This window comes from Mesoplodon densirostris, chromosome 9 (genome assembly GCF_025265405.1).
Source record: "Mesoplodon densirostris isolate mMesDen1 chromosome 9, mMesDen1 primary haplotype, whole genome shotgun sequence".
NCBI lineage: Eukaryota > Metazoa > Chordata > Mammalia > Artiodactyla > Ziphiidae > Mesoplodon > Mesoplodon densirostris.
The window spans coordinates 15,068,349-15,088,374 of NC_082669.1; the positions used below are offsets into that span (position 1 = coordinate 15,068,349).

The following is a 20,026-nucleotide window of genomic DNA, read 5'->3' on the forward strand; positions in this document are numbered from 1 at the left end:
TATCGCAGTAGATTGGATGTTAAACAAATGCAACTTCTAGCCATTTCAGCCCTAGCTTAACGTCCCCCCCCCCACTTCCCTTACATCCTCTCCACTGAGTGGTGTACCAGGAAACCATGATATGCCAGTAGTAGTGCTATGTAAGATTTCTGTCTGTTCAAGAACTTGGAGGAGAAATCTGTTCTGTCCTTGTATTCCTTCCAGGGAATCTACCTGCTTATAACTGTACCAGTACCATGTGCTTTCACCAGCCGTGCAGCCCTGGGAGCCTTGGTCTTTTCATGTCTAAATGGGCATGATAAATACATACTGCACAGCATTTATATGAGCAGTAAATTTGATCTGTATGAAACAGTCAACATGGTGCCTGGCATATAGTAACAGTTCTCATTTGCGTTATTAGTCTCATAGAATGATGAACATTCTATGACACAAATATCAATAAAATACACAGAGAGGTGAAAGAAAAATTAAAAGAATCATGACTGAAATCAAACAAAACAGAGCAGAAGAAACTATCAAGGAGGTAGTAACTGCTTCCGAAGTGCCATGCCCTACCCTCCACAATTCCACTCTTTTCTGCCCAGTTTTCCTTAGTCTTCTTCCTTCAAACTTAAATATTTCCCCATATTGACCTCAAATCGTCATGTTATTTAGCCCAAGGATATAATGCAGTTTTTAAAATCATAATCTTTGGGCTTCCCTGGTGGTGTGGTTAAGAATCTGTCTGCCAGTGCAGGGGACATGGGTTTGATCCCTGGCCCGGGAAGATCCCACATGCCACAGAGCAACTAAGCCCGTGTGCCACAGCTACTGGGCCTGCACTCTAGAGCCCGCGTGCCACAACTACTGAAGCCTGTGTGCCACAACTACTGAAGCCCGTGTGCCTAGAGCCCGTGCTCTGCAACAAGAGAGACCACTGCAGTGAGAAGCCCGCGCCCTGCAACGAAGAGTAGCCTCCGCTCGCCGCAACTAGAGAAAGCCTGCGCACAACAACAAAGACCCAGCACAGCCAAAAATAAAAACAAGTAAAAAATAAATAAATAAAATCATAATCTTTGTGTCTTTCCTTTCATGCATTTATCACTTGTAGCATCTTACCCAATACTATTTACTCTCTGAGAGCCCACGTGAGAGCAAACTGACTTTTCAGGAAGTTGTTTGCAAATTCTCCCCCACAAAATGTTTTTCTTTGTTTGTATCTTGGTATCAATTCTAAAAAGTTTTCAAGATTTGGACTCTGGTATTATAACTGTGCTCAGAGTATCTACAGAGAAGTGTTCTGTCTGCTTCATCATCCAGTGAACTCTGCCTGTTAGTGGATGTGGCACTCCAGTGGAAGGAAGCCAAGAGCCTATAGAAGCGATCCTGGGGAAAATTTAAGCAGCTGTGGCCATGTAATTTAAAACCTCCAAAAAGTGTGCTGCGGTCCGTGCACAGCGTTAGTATAACATGAGGGCTGGATATAGCCCGTTCTCATTCTCTGGAGGACTTCTTCGCCTGCTGCAGGAAAGAGAAGGCTGAAAGACAAACCTGGGTGCAGCCGGAAAGGTCCAGATAGATGAGCTTGTGGCATCCATTCCCCAAATTCAGGTACTGTACACCTTTGTCTGTAAACTCTCTGCAATAAGCCAAACTAAGATTCTGTAAATTGTGGAAGTACCTGAAAAGACAGGGCGAGAGAAGAGAGGAAGGAAAGTGATTATACTTTCGTTGTTTTCTCACATCTTTGTTAAGCCACTATGACAAAGAGAAGTAAAACTGTAAATTAATCTTTTCTCCTTACAGATATTCAAGAGTTGAACTTTATTGTTAATACTCTTACTGTTAAGTAAAGGAGATTGCAGTAGCCTATCAGATAATGCATAATCACATTTCAAATGAAAATAATTAAAGATTTGTCTAGATTTTTAAGAAAGCTGATTGGGATAAAGCTTTGGGGGTGGGGGAGGTTTGTGCATTCCTGTTGTTTGGAAGTTAGTGTTTGAAAGCAGTTTCAGAGTTTGTGTTATTGTTGCATTTAGGTTTTATCTTTGGAGCACCAAAATAACATGCAAAATGTCTAGGAGGACAAACCCTTTGTAAACATTTAAGTGGCGATTAACTGTTACATGAGAGTTAGGATTTGGGGCAGAAAGGAGGCAAATTGAACATAACAGGCTCTTAAAATGGACATGGTAAGCAAATGGCTTGAAAAAAATAGATTTTTTTGGTAACAGTGCATGATTTTGTATGTAACAGTTTCATTATTATGGATAAAGAAAGACATTGATATACAGAGCTTAAAAATGGGTTAAGAACAGTCTGCAAATGAGTGGGCAACATATGAGAGGAATAAAAACTACAATCAGAGGCTATCAATCTCACTGGAGTTGAAACAGATTAAATATGGCATTACCACCGTGACCAAAATGAGTGGACGATTTTCAAAGCCCTCCTAAGCCTGGCATTTTATAAAAGTTCAAGAATTCCCACTACTGCCTGCTCTTGCAATGGAATTAAAAACGTGCTTTTGGTTTGTGATCTGCAACAGTTTAACAGCAAATTAGAAAGCAAAAAGAATGAAAAGTAGGAAAAAAACTCTCTGTGCCTCAAAAGCCCACAAATGACTAATAAAGTTTACCTTCACATAAATGGGAAATTAGATATGCAAGCTTTGACCATTAATCAGATTTATTTCCCAAATCTGAAAAAACACAACTATATGATATGATTCACATTCCATAGCAAATTATTTGACTCAGAACACACATTTCCCTCTGGTAATGGCTGTGTCCATGAGATTCAGGAGAACGGAGAGGGAAGCCTTCTGGATTCCCCAGTGGCTGGGTGGGCAGGGTTCTGAAGGAGAAAGGAGCACTAACATCCCAAAGAATGTCCCTTCTCCTGGGGCCCTTGAGTTAGCTAAGAGCATTGCCAAAGTTTTGGAAATGCTCCATCTTCTTCTCCCTGAAGCATACCCTTGTGATTCAGCTGAGTAAGTACAATTTTCTTGGGGTTGTCATTCCTAACAACCCTTTAGCTCTCTAATTTGGAGGAAGGAATAGTGAGGCAGGCAGCATGACACAATGGAAAATACACAAGGGTTTGGAATCTGACGAAATTGGATTTGAATCCCAGTCCTGACACTTACTGCAACTTCTCCTAACCTCTCAGAGATTGTTTCTGCATCTGTTAAGTGGATATTTTAACATTATCTTTTTTTTTTTTAACCCTCACCAACTGTGGGGCCTCCAGCTTTCCTGAACCTCAGTTTACTCATCTGTAACATGGATGTAATCCTATCTGCTCTTTCCTCTTAGAGATGTGACAATTACGTAAGCACATAGATGTCATAGTATTATAATGAGGGTGATCTTTTTTTTTTACATCTTTATTTGAGTATAATTGATTAACAATGGTGTGTTAGTTTCTGCTTTATGACAAAATGAATCAGTTATACATATACATATGTCCCCATATCCCCTCCCTCTTGCGTCTCCCTCCCTCCCACCGTCCCTATCCCACCCCTCCAGGCGGTCACAAAGCACTGAGCTGATCTCATGAGGGTGATCTTTGATGATAAATATTAGCAGGGATATGGTAAAACCTTTAAATATATATATATTGTTATTGTCACCACTACTTCAAATAATAATTACATATGAATTATTCTTATGGAGTTTGTACTATCTTCCTTCCATTGAATGGAATAAGTACTCACCTGACAAGAGTGGTGCATACAACTGATACTAAGAGTTTGGGGGGGCCTCATATGCCATCTATACCCTCATTTTGGTCATGGTGGTAATACCATATGTAATCTGTCAACTCTAGCGAGATTGATAGCCTCTGGCATAGTTTCTGTTCCTCCCATGTGTTGCCCACTCATTTGAAGACTGTTCTTCCTAACCTATTTCTAAGCTCTGTATATCAGTCAGTCTTTCTTTAGATATAATAATCAAACTGTTACTTATGAAATCATGCATATTCAAATATATTCAAATCTGGTCCAAGCCTATTGTTCAATTTCTTTAAGTGCATGCGGTCAGTTAACAAATACCAAAAATGAGAATTGAGCGAGGAGTTCTTAATAGATACCTATGGATACCTAATAGATACCTTTGTCAGCATAATGTTTTTTTTTTATTGGAGTATAGTTGCTTTATAATGTTGTATTATCAACATAATGTTTTTGGACAGTAAGGGAAGAGTCTAGACCTTAAGGATATCAAAGACGTGATAAGACTAAGTTCAGGATGATACGTCTCGCAGTATAAGGCAGAGCATATTGAAGGGAAGAGAGACCAAGAGTGAACCATCAGGATGCTGCACCAAATGAGGTGCTGAGAGTGCCACCTAGATTGTGGCAATGGGAATAAATGGAGAGGGTTTAATTCAGGAAATACTTAAAAGCAAAAAATGTTTTGGAATGGGCATGAGCTGTGGGCAGCCCTCATTTTCAACTTTAGAAAACTGAGCAAGTCCCCAAAGAAGTGAGGAAAAATATTGAAATAAAAAACTGGCAAATCACTTTTGCTAAGAAAGGCAAACAAATTACATTTTTCTTTGGAAGGAAACACTAAAGACACAAGAGAGACAATGAGAACAGCAACAAATAACACATCTCTGGTTATTTACAGCTTAACAAATGCTTTTGCATACCCAAGCATGTTTGAAACAATAGAAAGCAGAGCAAAAATAGAGAATCGTTATGAAATGTATTTTTATTATAGATAAGAAAGTCAATGTACATTTTTTTCATATGGCGAAAAACATCAATATCAAGTAGTTTTATCCTAAGTGTTGTCTCAATAGCAAGAACTAGAAGTTAAAATCAAAACAGAATTCTCATTTTGGGTCCTATTTTTCTATCTGTTGCCCACTAAAGGTATAGCTTCATTTGTAAAATAAACGTCCTTAAAAAATTATGCAGAGCTGTAGTGTTATTTTAAATTTCCTAGGAGAAAAGTTTATCTCAAACTATGATTGGAAGGGATGTTTTAAGTTAAAAAAATAATTTGTACTGTGATATATGCTACTCCCAAATCATCTACATTGAGAGTTCAGATTTTCACATATGGATTTATGGATTTTTTAATATATATATTTCTCTCTTCCCTCTTCACCCCCCCACTCTCTTTCTATCTATAGATACATACACACATACATACATAGACACAGGCACATATATTCTCTCTATATATATAAACACACACATTCATACACATTCATGCACATATATTCATCACATATATATCTTAATATGAAAGGTCTAAAGAAAAGTACTGAGTGATGTTCTATATTGCAGGACAAAGAATCCTACAGAATTCCTGAAACGGTCAGGGGCCCTCCACAGTGGTGCTTCTGGAGCTGGCTTGTACCAGCCCATGAGAACCAATTGTTAGCATCTATTCCCAATTCTACATTCAGTGGCATCATGTTGGTAGCTTAAAGTTGGCCATGATGGAATTATTTATATCACAGAAATCAATAAACCCTACAAATCAAAACACACTTTTAGGGCTTCCCTGGTGGCACAGTGGTTGAGAGTCCGCCTGCCGATGCAGGGGATGCGGGTTCGTGCCCCGGTCTGGGAAGATCCCACGTGCCGCGACGCAGCTGGGCCTGTGAGCCATGGCCGCTGAGCCTGCACGTCCTGAGCCTGTGCTCCGCAAAGGGAGAGGCCACAACAGTGAGAGGCCTGCGTACCGCAAAAAAAACCACAGACAAAACAAAAAAAACCCACACCTTTACTCCATACCCCAGCCAGTTATTAAACATTTATCGGGACACTGCTGTCCTTGGAACACACTTTCAGAACTACTGACATAGAGAATGCAGTATGCTGAGAAAATGTATACAGAAATAAAAATGATGAGAGAGAAGATGACAGCTTTGAAGGACAAGAATAAAAATCGATCTAGGGCCTCCCTGGTGGCGCAAGTGGTTGAGAGTCCACCTGCCGATGCAGGGGATACGGGTTCGTGCCCCGGTCTGGGAGGATCCCATATGCCGCGGAGCGGCTGGGCCCGTGAGCCATGGCCGCTGAGCCTGCGCGTCCGGAGCCTGCACGTCCGGAGCCTGTGCTCCGCAACGGGGGAGGCCACAACAGTGAGAGGCCCGCATACCGCAAAAAAAAAAAAAAATCGATCTAAAAATAAAAGGGGATTCTTAAGATAAAACCTGAACAAATGGAATAGAAGCATTTAAAAAGAAAAATATCCATCAGATAAACCCAAATTGAGGGACATTATATAAAATAAATAAACCGTATTCTTCAAGTGTCGAGGTCATGAAATACAAGGAACTACTAAGGACTGGCACAGATTTGAGGAGACTAAGGAGAAATGACAACTGAATGCAATATGGAACCCTACATTGGATCCTAGAGCAAAAATAAAAGGACGTGAGTGGACAACTTGATGAAATTTGTATAAAGACTTTAATTAATAGAAAAAAAAAAAGAGGGCTTCCCTGGTGGCACAGTGGTTAAGAATCCACCTGCCAATTCAGGGGACACAGTTTCGAGCTCTGGTCCAGGGAAGATCCCACATGCTGTGGAGCAACTAAGCCCTCGAGCCACAACTACTGAGCCTGTGTGCCACAACTACTGAAGCCCATGCACCTAGAGCCTGTGCTCTGCAACAAGAGAAGCCACCACAATGAGAAGCCCACGCACCACGACGACGAGTAGCCCCCGCTCGCCACAACTAGAGGAAGCCTGCGCGCAGCAATGAAGACCCAACGCAACCAAAAGTAAATAAATAAATTTATTTTAAAAAAAAGAAGGAAGGAAGAGAAAAACACCTTCCTTGGCTGAGAAAAATCTAAGTTTTAATGTTCAGAAGATTTACTATGTTCCAGGAAAAGTTAATTGAAACAACACAGTTAAGTTTGGAAGATGTTTTTAATTTCTCAGAGAAAAGGAAGTTCATGCCAGCATCTTGGCAGAAAAAAATAGGTTATCAACAAAGGAAGAGCAAAATCAGGCTGGCTTTAGACTTCTCTTTAACTTGAAATAGTAAAGATTATGGAGCAACATTTGTAGGGTTTTAAGGATAAAGTAAGGGACATGATTCAAGAACCATACACCAAGAGAATTTGTTGTTCATCTTTCAAGACAACAGAAAGTCATCTTCAGAAAGTAATGACTGAAAATCTAATACTTGCACATCTTTCCAGATAAAGAGTTTTTAAAACTATATTTCCAGGGCCTCCCTGGTGGCGCAAGTGGTTGAGAGTCCGCCTGCCGATGCAGGGGATACGGGTTCGTGCCCCGGTCTGGGAGGATCCCATATGCCGCGGAGCGGCTGGGCCCGTGAGCCATGGCCGCTGAGCCTGCGCGTCCGGAGCCTGCGCGTCCGGAGCCTGTGCTCCGCAACGGGGGAGGTCACAACAGTGAGAGGCCCACATACTGCAAAAAAAAAAAAAAAAAAAAAAAAAAAACTATATTTCCAGTCATCATAGGGTGAATCAAAATCAAAATTAAAGAATAAGGAAATTGTGGAACAAATGGACCATCAATGAATGATAAAACTAGAGTTAGGACTACATAATCATTATAAATATGATTACAATGTTGAGTTCAAACACCAAAAATCAACATTAAAAAGAAAGTTAAATGATTAACAAAAATCACAATTAATAGGTATTTACATATAGGTGAGTGGAAGTAGAAGAACGTCAAGTTCAAGGGAGAATTAAAGTGTATCAGATCTCTTGCCTAACACAGGGGGAGCCAAAGTTACTGTTTTATCATGACTTTGATAATTAGAGAAATGCATGTTAAAGCATGTTTTTAAAAAACATACAAATATCCACTAGTAAGAATACACAAGAGAATATGCATATATCTTTGAAATGCATTCAGATTATAGAAATAACACTTTTTATAGCAAAAGGCAGAAAAGATGAGTACAGTGCAGTAACATAAAAAAAATCTAAAACATAAAGCAAGATGATAAAAATAAGACCATACACTCAGTTTTGACAAGAAATATTAGTCTTTTAAACTTCCCTCTTAAAAAGGCAAAGAGATTGAAATTTTTAAAAATAGAAGTTAGCTATGTGCTGCATGTAAAAGATAAACCTAAAATACAGCAACACAAAGGTTAAAAATATGGGTATACATAAAGTTATTCCACAAAACCACAAAAGAAACCAAAGGTGACTATATAAATAACAGATTAAAAAGAATTTAAGGCAAAGAAATATCAACCAGGATAAAAAGTATAATTTTATGTGAACAAATGCTACAATCTGTAATGAAACATACTACTTATTAATCTTTATGTGTAAAATAACAAAAATAAATTAATAGAAGCTTTATCATAATAGGCAACTAATATATCACTTATCTATGACATATCGAGAATTTATACATATATGTGCATATACACCTAGAAATGTTGTTCTCTGAAAGAAACTCTTGTTTTAAATATTCATAGATGATTTACTGAAATTGATGATATAAACTAGTCCACCAAGAAATCTCAATAAATTTCAAAAAGTAGAAATAATTCAGTCCACATTTCTTGACGACAGTGTAAGAAGCTATAATTAAAAACATAAGCTTAAGAAACTTCAACAATTTGAAACCAAAAATCCTCTTCTAAATAATTATTAGGTCAAAGTGGTAATCAACATATAATCAAATATACAACAGTTTGTTTAGAAAATGAGAACAATATTTATCAAATCTTATAAGCTTTGCCTAAGTTCTTCTTTAGAAGTAATTTCATAGCTCTATTTTTTATTTTAAAAGGAAAGAAATCAATTAAATCATACAAATGAAAAGTTTAAAAAGATACATGTACATCATGCCCAAGTCCAAAAGTAACCATTTAGAAAATATAATGAGAAATCATAATCAGAAAGGATACTATTCACAATGGCAATGAAAAAGACACCACAGACTATCTATATGAATAAAACAAAATTTTGAGACATTTAAGAACATTTGAAAGAAGTATACTATGTTCCTGATAGGGAGACTAAATATTGTAAAAATATGGATTAGTTCCCAACTTATTTTACCTTTAATTATTGACATACTGGTAAATATCTTACAGCTGGTTCTTCAAAAACATGTATGCATATAAATGTATATATGTTTACTGTAAATTTGTACATCTTACTATTTTCTTAAATAATTTATTTTATTTTATTTTATTTATTTTTGGCTGCGTTGGGTCTTTGTTGCGGTGCACAGGCTTATTGCAGTGGCTTCTCTTCTTGCAGAGCACGGACTCTAGGTGTGCAGGCTTCAGTAGTTGTAGCACGTGGGCTCAGTAGTTGTGGCTTGTGAGCTCTAGAGCGCAGGCTCAGTAGTTGTGGCTCACGGGCTTAGTTGCTCTGCGGCATGTGGGATATTCCTGGACCAGGGCTTGAACCCGTGTCCCCTGCATTGGCAGGCGGATTCTTAACCACTGCGTGACCAGGGAAGCCCACATCTTACTATTTTACATTAACTATTTTACATATATAAAAGATGTACAGCACACAACTTACAAATAATAACATACACAATCCTGTTTATTGCTAATTTCATATAGTCAGTTGATTCTCACACAATGTTTTCATTCATTGACTTTTGCCAAGCTCATAAATATAGCTAGTACTTTTGTCTTCTCCTTTGTGCACACAAAGGAAAAATAAAATTGTTCACTCTGATGTATTTCTTTTTTTTCAACAAAAAATAAAAATAAAGTTCAAAAGTTTGAGGAATGGGTATAATTCCAATACAAATATTTTTATTTATATTAATGGGTAAGACAGAAGTAAAACCACAAAGATTTATGTCCAGATTTCACTCATCCATCAATGAGGTGACAGTTTTCAAGTACTGAAAAGATATTTCCTCAACTTTTTTGTGCTAATCATAATTTGCAACTACAGACATGACTACTTTTTTTCAATATTTTTATTGAAGTATAGTTGATTTACAATGTTGTGTTAATTTCTGCTGTACAGCAAAGTGATTCAATTATACATATATATACATTATTTTTTAATATTCTTTTCTATTATGGTTTATCATAGGATATTGAATATAGTTCTCTGTGCTATACAGTAGGACCTTGTTGCTTTTCCATTCTATACATAAAAGCTTACCTCTGCTCACCCCAACCTCCCACTCCATCCTTCCCCCAAGCCCCTGCCCCCTTGGCAACCACCAGTCTGTTCTCTATGTCCATGATTCTGTTTCTGTTTCATAGATATGTTCATTTGTGTCATATTTTAGATTCCACATATAAGCGATATCACATGGTATTTGTCTTTCTCTTTCTGACTTACTTCACTTAGTATGATAATCTCTAGTTGCATCCATGTTGCTGCAAATGGCTTTATTTCTTTCTGTTTTATGGCTGAGTAGTATTACATTGTATTATGTATCTTCTTTAACCATTCATCTGTCAATGGACGTTTAGGTTGTTTCCACGTCTTGGCTATTGTGAATAGGGCTGCTATAAAATAGCGATGCATGTATTTTTTGAATTATAGTTTTCTCTGAATATATGCCCAGGAATGGGATTGTTGGATCATATGGTAATTCTATTTTTAGTTTTCTGAGGAACTTCCATAATGTTTTCCACAGTGGCTGCACCAACTTACACTCTCACCAGCAGTGTAGGAGGGTTCCCTTCTCTCCACACCCTCTCCAGCATTTGTTATTTGTAAACTTTTTAATGATGACCATTCTGACTGGTATGAGGTGATACCTCATTGTAGTTTTTTTTTTAATTGTTGACTTCTGATAGTTACCTTTTTAAAAATTTTTATTTATTTATTTATTTATTTATCTATGTTTGTCTGTGTTGTGTCTTCGTTTCTGTGCGTGGGCTTTCTCTAGTTGCGGTGAGCGGGGGCCACTCTTCATCGCGGTGCGTGGACCTCTCACTGTCGCGGCCTCTCTTGTTGTGGAGCACAAGCTCCAGATGCGCAGGCTCAGTAGTTGTGGCTCACGGGCCTAGTTGCTCCGCGGCATGTGGGATCTTCCCAGACCAGGGCTCGAACCCGTGTCCCCTGCATTGGCAGGCAGATTCTCAACCACTGCGCCACCAGGGAAGCCCTCATTGTAGTTTTGATTTGCATTTCTATCATAATTAGCGATGTTGAGCACCTTTTCATGTGCCTATTGGCCGTCTGTATTTCTTCTTTGGAGAAATGTGTATTTAGGTCTTCTGCCCGTTTTGGGATTGGGTTATTTGGTTTTTTTGTTGTTGACTTGTATGAGCTGTTTGTATATTTTGGAAACTAAGTCCTTGTCGGTCACATCGTTTGCAAATATTTTCTCCCATTCTGTAGGTTGCAGACACGACACACTTTTAATCTGCTATCTTGTCTTCTCCAGTCTAAACAATCAACCAAAAAATAAATCAAACCCTAATTTGTATCGTATGGCATTTTTCATGGTACGGAGCACTCCCATTTTGGCTGGTTCTGAGCTACCAATGAGAGGTCACTGAACATGGAGTTGGGAAGAGATGCACAGTGCTGTAATATTTTAACCATACAGATACAATGGACATAACCTCTAGAACATAGATAATAGTAACATGTACAAAAACATTAGAAGGTGATGAGTTTTTAGTATGTACTACCTATATAAAAATTTTAGATATATAAAGAGGTATCACACATCACTTAAGAAAAGTTTTATTCAATAAATGATGCTGGAATAATTGGTTAGTTATTTAACAACTCTTTTTTTTAATTACTGAAATATAGTTAATTTACAATGTGTTAGTTTCGGTGTACAGCAAAGTGATTCAGTTATACATACAAGTATACATATATATATTCTTTTTCAGATTCTTTTCCATTATAGGTTATCACAAGATATTGAATAGGGTTCCCTGTGCTATACAGTAGGTCCTTGTTGTTCATCTGTTTTATATATAGTAGCGTGTATATGTTAATCCCAAACTCGTAATTTATCTCTCCCCCTCCCCTGCCCTGCCCCGCTATCCCCAAGAGTTTAACAACTCTTGATGTGAAAAAAAAATAGTCTTAGCCCATGGACTGCACAAAAACAGGCTTTGGGCTGCACAAGTCATAGTTTGATGAACCTGTTAGATCACTGCTTCATTTATCTACCAGAATTAATTCTAGGTTGATTATAAATTTAAATAAAAACAAATCATAGGGCCTCCCTGGTGGCGCAGTGGTTGAGAGTCCGCCTGCCGATGCAGGGGATACGGGTTCGTGCCCCGGTCTGGGAGGATCCCATATGCCGCGGAGCGGCTGGGCCCGTGAGCCATGGCCGCTGAGCCTGCGCATCCAGAGCCTGTGCTCCACAACGGGAGAGGCCACAACAGTGAGAGGCCCGCGTACGGCAAAAAAAAAAAAAAAAAAAAAAAAAAAAAAATCATATAAGAAAAAAAAATAAATGTATATCAAATGCCTGGAAGGAGGAAAACCCTCTGTTTTTTAAAAGACTGGAGAAATTTCAAAGGAAATGTTTTTTTTTAATTAGTTTCTGCTTTATACAAAGTGAATCAGTCATACATATACATCTGTTCCCACATCCCTTCCCTCATGCATCTCCCTCCCTCCCACCCAAAGGAAATGTTTGATAGATTTGACTGACTAGAATATGGAAAGTCAATTAATGAGATAAAGCAAATATGTTACCACCTTTTTTTAGTCTTGCATATTTCCAGAAAATGGTTAGAGAGAAAAGATAAGGAAAATTACCACCTATAATTTTCTCTGTTTAAGCTTCTCTAAATGCCTCACTGTTATTTTTCGAAGGATCTCAAAAAAGTTACTTTCTCAAAAATGGTTCATTCTTTCACAGTAGTTTGAAAACTGTTTTGAATCTCTCCCAATATGAGCATATACTCTTCCTGATTAGTCTTTCCTTGGTGAAAATAAAGAATAATTGAATGACATAAATTTTTGATAAAATTGAATATTCTGTCAACTCTTAGTGATGTCTTATATTCTTTCCCTTCTTCTCCAAAGAAGTGCTGGCTTGTCAACAGTCCATAGATCAAAAAAAAAACGCAAGCATCAGGTTTCCTGGAGGTGATGGGGGTCCCAACAGGTAACCAGAGCATGGCATCAGGGAACCTGGCTCTGCAGTGCTCAGGGTCTAAGGAGGCAGGATATTGGGGTCCTGTTGTAGAGAAGTCCAAACACTGGACTGGGATTGATGGGCCAGGCTCCAAAGCCCAGGAACGAGGACCAGAAAGAGATAGGCAGAGCCTAACTCAACCTACTGGGCAAACTGCTACAAGAGTGACCCCCAAATACCAGCCAAGACAAGGCTAAGGAGGGAGAGGTTAGGCACTAGCTTGGGGACTTGAAAGCAGTCCTGTTATCAGAATAGGGGTACCAAGGTGGTGGGGTGTTAGTAAAAGGATCACTGCCTTTGGGGAATACTAGAGCAAGTCAGAGCCTAGAGGAGCATAACTATTTTCAGTGTAATACAGATGACACAAGCATTACCTCGGCAGGAGTCGCATCGTCCTGTTGGTGATAGTTGTGTTAGATAGATTGAGATACAGGACTCCAGGACAGCTCTCAGAGATGTATCTCATTGATTCATCCTGCATAAAAACACAGGGAAGAATCTTATCAAAGTCTAACAGGCTTTGCTCTTTCCCCATTATCTCTCTAGTATCTCACTCCCTGCTCCAAAAAAGTATATGCAAGTCTTGGTCTCTTCATAGTCTTTGTTATCATTTATAAATCAAATTAAGTAGGGCTTCCCTGGTGGCGCCATGGTGGAGAGTCCGCCTGCCGATGCAGGGGACACGGGTTCGTGCCCCGGTCTGGGAAGATCCCACATGCCGTGGAGTGGCTGGGCCCGTGAGCCATGGCCGCTGAGCCTGTGTGTCCGGAGCCTGTGGTCCACAATGGGAGAGGCCACAACAGTGAGAGGCCTGCGTACCGCAAAAAAAAAAAAAAAAAAAAAAAAATTAAGTAGAAGGTGATGGCTTTGCTTGAAGGTTCATTACTCCCTCCCGTTCCCTTTCTTTGGAACTAAAGTCCCATTGCATCACAATGACACTTCATTAAAATCTGAACCCTTGCCAGTTCAACCCTTTAAGCTCGTGCCAAAGTGTCAAACACTACTGACTGGTTAGATACATGAAAATGATTAAAAATGGATCCATTTTTAAATTTACTAAAATCATTCTGAAAGACAGGATGAAACTCTTTCAACTGGACTTCATTAAAAAGTGAGTCCATATTTATACATGTATATTTATACAGAGGTGTGTGTGTGTGATTAAGTTTCTGTGGTTCTGTTACTGAAGATATTAAAACAGCTAAACAGACTTGCACCAAATTTATGGTAAGTTTGAGATGTCCTGAAGTAAAATATAGGCTGCATACATGTTGGAAATGAAATTCAATGCAGAGGGTACTGTAGCGGAGAATATCAAAGATTCAGGGAACCCTCTCCCAGGGAGCTGAAATCCAGTACAAGAGAACAGTATGACTGCAACATGAGAAAGACAGAAAAACAGAGTGATTTCAAGCATGAGCCCTAAATTGACATTTACAAGACAGATGTGTTTCAAGCTTTGATTGCAATGGTGTGCTTCTTGTATTGGTAACTATTTATAAAATGTTCTAGAATGAGTAGCAGCGGGTTTGTATTTATTTAATGATTTATGAGTCTCCCCAGGAACACTGCAGAAGTCTGCTAGTTTTAAATATTTGTGTTACATTGTCCTGGAAGAATAAGCCTTTGCAGGAAGAGGTAAACTGGCACTAGGCTAGGAAATGAGGTTCGGGGAAGAATTCTGCATGGTCAATATGGCTTCCCCGAACTCCACTAAGGATGGCAAAGGTTTACTTCCAGCAGGACCATCAATGCCTAACATTCTGTTCCTAGCTACTTCCTGGAATCATGAATATTAAAATAACAAAATCCTGTAGGTCAGAGCATCTTGCACATGGGATAAGAATTGGTTGATTTACAGGGGAAGCAAACCGCACCTTAAAGAGAACACAAGGGTTTTTTTTAAGTTGTAAAACTGTAGTTCTGTTGTCTAAAGGTTCTATGTGCCAATGACGCATGAGAACAAGTGCAGGGCTTTCAATAAACACTGTACTCTTGCCACTGCATTCAAGATACCAGCAATTTTTCTAGACACTCCACCACCAAAATGTAGGATTTGGATATACATGTACAGATTAAAAAGTATACAGTACACTTCTTCCCAGCAGGAATGGAGAGAACAAACATAATGTGTGGCATTATAGTTCAATACGAAGAATCTATCTTCAAAAATGTTCATGGTGCCAATCAACTGTCAAAGTGATTGTGCACCTGGTGGAAGACACCAGCAAAACTGCAAATGAAATGGGACAAGGAGGAAGATAGAAAGCTGGTTTACACCCTAGAGAGGTGGCCACACAGATGAAAATATATGGGAGCCAGCAAGAGGAAGATGAAGTAGGCATTATGTAACATAGAATAATCTGATTTTCCCTTTGAGATGAGGAGGAAGTTCAAAGGAATTTTGTTCTCAATATTTAAAAGAACTCAAATTTCAATCCCCAAATGTTTGAGCACATAAATGCAAAAATTGTTTCAGTGTCTACATTGCAGGATGGTCCATGAATTTGTCCCTGATGCGCTCAAAATCTTTCCGGATGTAATATATTCATAAGGCAAGCTTCTTAGAAATCAGAGCTTTTTGAATGAATGTTACTCAACTCCTTAAATGTAAGCCTGTCTCTCAGTCTTTGTCTCAAAGGGAAAGACAATAGTAAAATGTAGCTGGATAAAGTTATCAGCCCTGTACATTATTAAACTCTAAAACTGGAAAAGACTTTGATGTTCACAAATTCAACACAGATGGAATTCTTTTCACTTTCCTATTAGAAAGCCAAATTAAAGAATATGATCCTTTATTCAAGTGAGAACTAAAGCTCCCTGAGGGCAAGAACTGAAACTTAATTCATCTTAAATTCCCTATAAAACCTCTATTTTATAATATATAAGTTCCCTATATATCTTTATATATAAAGATAAATATATCTTTAACATAGTAGGTGCTAAAAATATCCACAGAAAGAATGAAATCGAGTAGAAATCTGAAAGAAAGAACTGTTAATGATGAGGCTGGGTAGGTAGCAAGGAAGAGCCAATTCACAAAGTCTTTTCACCTGTGCTGAGGGGCATGGACTTCATCCTGGAGCTGGTGCTTAATGAGGAGGGGGAAGCAATCAGGCTGTTCATTCTTTTCCCTCCTCTCTCCAAGCAAAGAGCATAGCCAGAGCAAAGGCAAAACAGCAAGGGGAGCTTGGTGCATGCAGCAAAGAAAGCATAGCAGCTTGTGGCTGCTGAAACTTAACGTGCCTGTAGGATTTATAAGAAGATGAGGCTGGAAAGGGAGGCAGAGACAAGACGACCAAGGGTCTCCAAGGTACAATAATGTTAAAGAGCTTTGACTCTATCCAATAGTGTAGATGATAAGTGTGTGTATAAATGATGGCAGATGGTGGTGAAGTGGTCAGATCTGCCTTTAAGAAGGAATATTCTGTGTCCACAGGGTGTAAGACAGATTGGAAGTAGAGGAAAGCCTGGAGACAGGGACCAGGAAGGAGTTGGCTAGAGTTACATATTCATTTCCATCTTCTTTGGCGCCACAGTTGATAGCCATGAAGACTTATAAATTGAGCCTATTGTCTCTGCTGGGGCCCAATTTTTTCTGTCTCATGCACACATGGCCTTAAACATAAATATAGTTCATTTTTGTCTAATTGTTGAATAGTTTCCACTTTCCAGAGACTCCAACCTTGGACATATCTACAGGAATAATAAGAGCATTACATAAGTTGGATAAAATTTCTTGCCAGTGTTTAACATAGTTTGCTTTTCTCCATATTTAATCCTAAATGAGCACACAGGCATGTATTTTGGCAGAATCTCTGTGTATTAGTGCTCCAGTGGAGCAAGTCTGAATCTATATAAACAACAGTAAAATAAGCTTCTTATACTCACCGTGAGCGTTGGACAGTCAGAGACATTCAGCTCTTGCAAGTTTCTACAGAGGCCTAAATCAAACAAGTTACACATTATTAAACACCATATTACAAATGTTTAAAGTTTTTCCATCCTACATTCACTGCCGTGTATTCATCAGAAAACAAACAAAAACCCTGGCAAATAACTTGTTCCAAGTATATGGGTTCCTTTCCCCCCCAAAAAATGATTTATTTTGGCTTTAAAATTAAAAAGTATGCACATGTTTATTATTGTTTGAGGATTAAAGAAGGAAGGAGGAAAGAGAAAACTACTATTTTGGGAAGAAACTGTATATACTTAGAGCTTTCAGCTTTGAAGCACTTGAAGAAAACCAGTCTGCTTTTTTGTGGCATGACATTTTTGTTAATTTGGGGGATTTTGTTTCCTTTTAACATTCAGACATACAAAAAAGTTGAGAGAATTGAAGAATTGTACAGTGAATGTACCCATCACCCACCCATATTCTACAATTTATATTTTACTATATTTGCTTTATCACATATCCACCTGCACATCCATCTCTCTGTCCCTCAATCCATCTTAATTTTTTATGCATTTTAAAGTTGCAGACATCAGCACACTTCTTCCCCACAAATAATTAAGCATGAATATCATGAATATCATCATGCATAGTAATTAACAAAATATTTCTATTTTAGGTTAGATTTACATACAGTTTACAACGAGTTGCAGATTGAGATGTGGAGAGTCAGAAAGGTCAAGTGCCTGATTAGTTCTGGAACCAGAGACACCTGCACAGCTTGTGATCTGGCAGGGGAAACAAGACTTGTGTTATACAGTCAGCTCTCTGGGTCTAGACTAACAGTAAGTAAAACTCCAAATCTGAGACAGAAGAGAAGCAGTGAGGGGAGGGGACACAAAACAGTGAATGGGAGGAATGCTTGGGGCAAAGAAGGGGAAAGGCATTCTAGATGGAGGAGACCTGTACAAGCAGGAAACTCCAGGTAAGGGGGTGATCCTGGCATTCACACGGTTACAATGAATAGGAAACACATCTGCCAGTTATAACCAAAGAGCCCCACAACAATAACAACAGAAATGTTATTAATTATAAATCCATTTTGAATATTTCTGTCTCTGCCAAGAATGAGCTATGTCCTAAGTAATAAGTGCAATCCAAAACCAATTTCAGAATTTTAAAGATGAAAACAATTCTTAAAAATGTACAGCTCTTGGGCTTCCCTGGTGGCGCAGTGGTTGAGAGTTCGCCTGCCGATGCAGGGGACACGGGTTCGTGCCCCGATCCCGGAAGATCCCACGTGCCGCGGAGCGGCTGGGCCCGCGAGCCATGGCCGCGGAGCCTGTGTGTCCGGAGCCTGTGCTCCGCAACGGGAGAGGCCACAGCAGTGAGAGGCCCGCGTACAGCAAAAAAAAAAAAAAAAAAAAAAAAATGTACAGCTCTTGACAGCAAAGGAAACCATAAACAAGACAAAAAGACAACCCTCAGAATGGGAGAAAATATTTGCAAACAAAGCAACTGACAAAGGATTCATCTCCAAAATATACACGCAGCAGCAGCTCATGCAGCTCCATATCAAAAAAACAAACAACCCAATCCAAAAATGGGCAGGAGACCTAAATAGACATCTCTCCAAAGAAGACATACAGATTGCCCACAAACACGTGAAAGGATGCTCAACATCACCAATCATTAGAGAAATGCAAATCAAAACTACATTGAGGTATCACCTCACACTGGTCAGAATGGCCATCATCAAAAAATCTACAAACAATAAATGCTGGAGAGGGTGTGGAGAAAAGGGAACCCTCTTGCACTGTTGGTGGGAATGTAAATTGATACAGCCACTATGGAGAACAGTATGGAGGTTCCTTAAAAAACTAAAAATAGAACTACCATATGACCCAGCAGTCCCACTACTGGGCATATACCCTGAGAAGACCATAATTCAATAAGAGTCATGTACCACAATGTTCATTGCAGCACTATTTACAATAGCCAGGACATGGAAGTAACCTAAGTGTCCATCGACAGATGAATGGATAAAGAAGATGTGGCACATATATACAATGGAATATTACTCAGCCATAAAAAGAAACGAAATTGAGTTATTTGTAGTGAGGTGGATGGACCTAGAGTCTGTCATACAGAGTGAAGTGAGTCAGAAAGAGAAAAACAAATACCATATGCTAACACATATATATGGAATCTAAAAAAAAAAAAAAGGTTCTGAAGCACGTAAGGGCAGGACAGGAGTAAAGACACAGACGTAGAGAATGGACTTGAGGACAGCACGGGGAGGGAGGAAGGGTGAGCTGGGACGAAGTGAGAGAGTGGCGTGGACATATATACACTACCAAATGTAAAATAGCTAGCTAGTGGGAAGCAGCCACATAGCACAGGGAGATCATGTCGGTGCTCTGACCACCTAGAGGGGTGGGATAGGGGGGGTGGGATAGGGAGGGTGGGAGGGAGACGCAAGAGGGATAAGATATGGGGATATATGTATATGTATAGCTGATTAACTTTGTGATACAGCAGAAACTAACACACCATTGTAAAGCAATTATACTCCAATAAAGATGTTTTTAAAAATGTGCAGCTCTTGGAAGTCATCAGTAATACGTAAGGGAATAATAGATACCAAAAAATATAATAACTAAATTTATGAGATTATTAATATTTTTATAGAGTGGTTACCTGAATTCATGCAATTCAACAAATATTTATCAAGAACCTGCTATGTGCTAGAAGCTCTACAGGTGCTGGAAATACAGCAGTGAACAAAACAGAGAAAAATGTCTGCCCTTACGAAGTTTACATCCTAGTTGGGGGAGAAGGACAATAAACAAAAGAAGCAAAATATCTGTTTTGACAGATGGTGATACGTGCCCTGGAGAGAAATAAAACCAGAAATGGACTAGAGGGCAACCAGCGAGTGGGAAGGGGTACTACTTTTAAATAGAGCAATCAGAGAAGGTTTTGCTGAGAAGGGGACATTTAAGCCAAGATGTGCAGGAAATGACAAGGACAGTTGCAGTTTACTCTGAGCATTTCTGGAGCCCACA

General features: G+C 38.9%; 1 protein-coding gene across 1 annotated transcript in view; it reads right to left on the bottom strand.

Moving 5' to 3' along the window:
• The window catches only part of FBXL13 (F-box and leucine rich repeat protein 13), a 191,738-nt gene that overhangs the window by 85,880 nt on the left and 85,832 nt on the right, over window positions 1–20,026 (bottom strand). Inside the window, 3 exon segments of the mRNA XM_060108846.1 lie at window positions 1,534–1,663; window positions 13,438–13,538; window positions 16,955–17,007. Coding sequence (XP_059964829.1) covers window positions 1,534–1,663; window positions 13,438–13,538; window positions 16,955–17,007 — 284 coding nt within the window.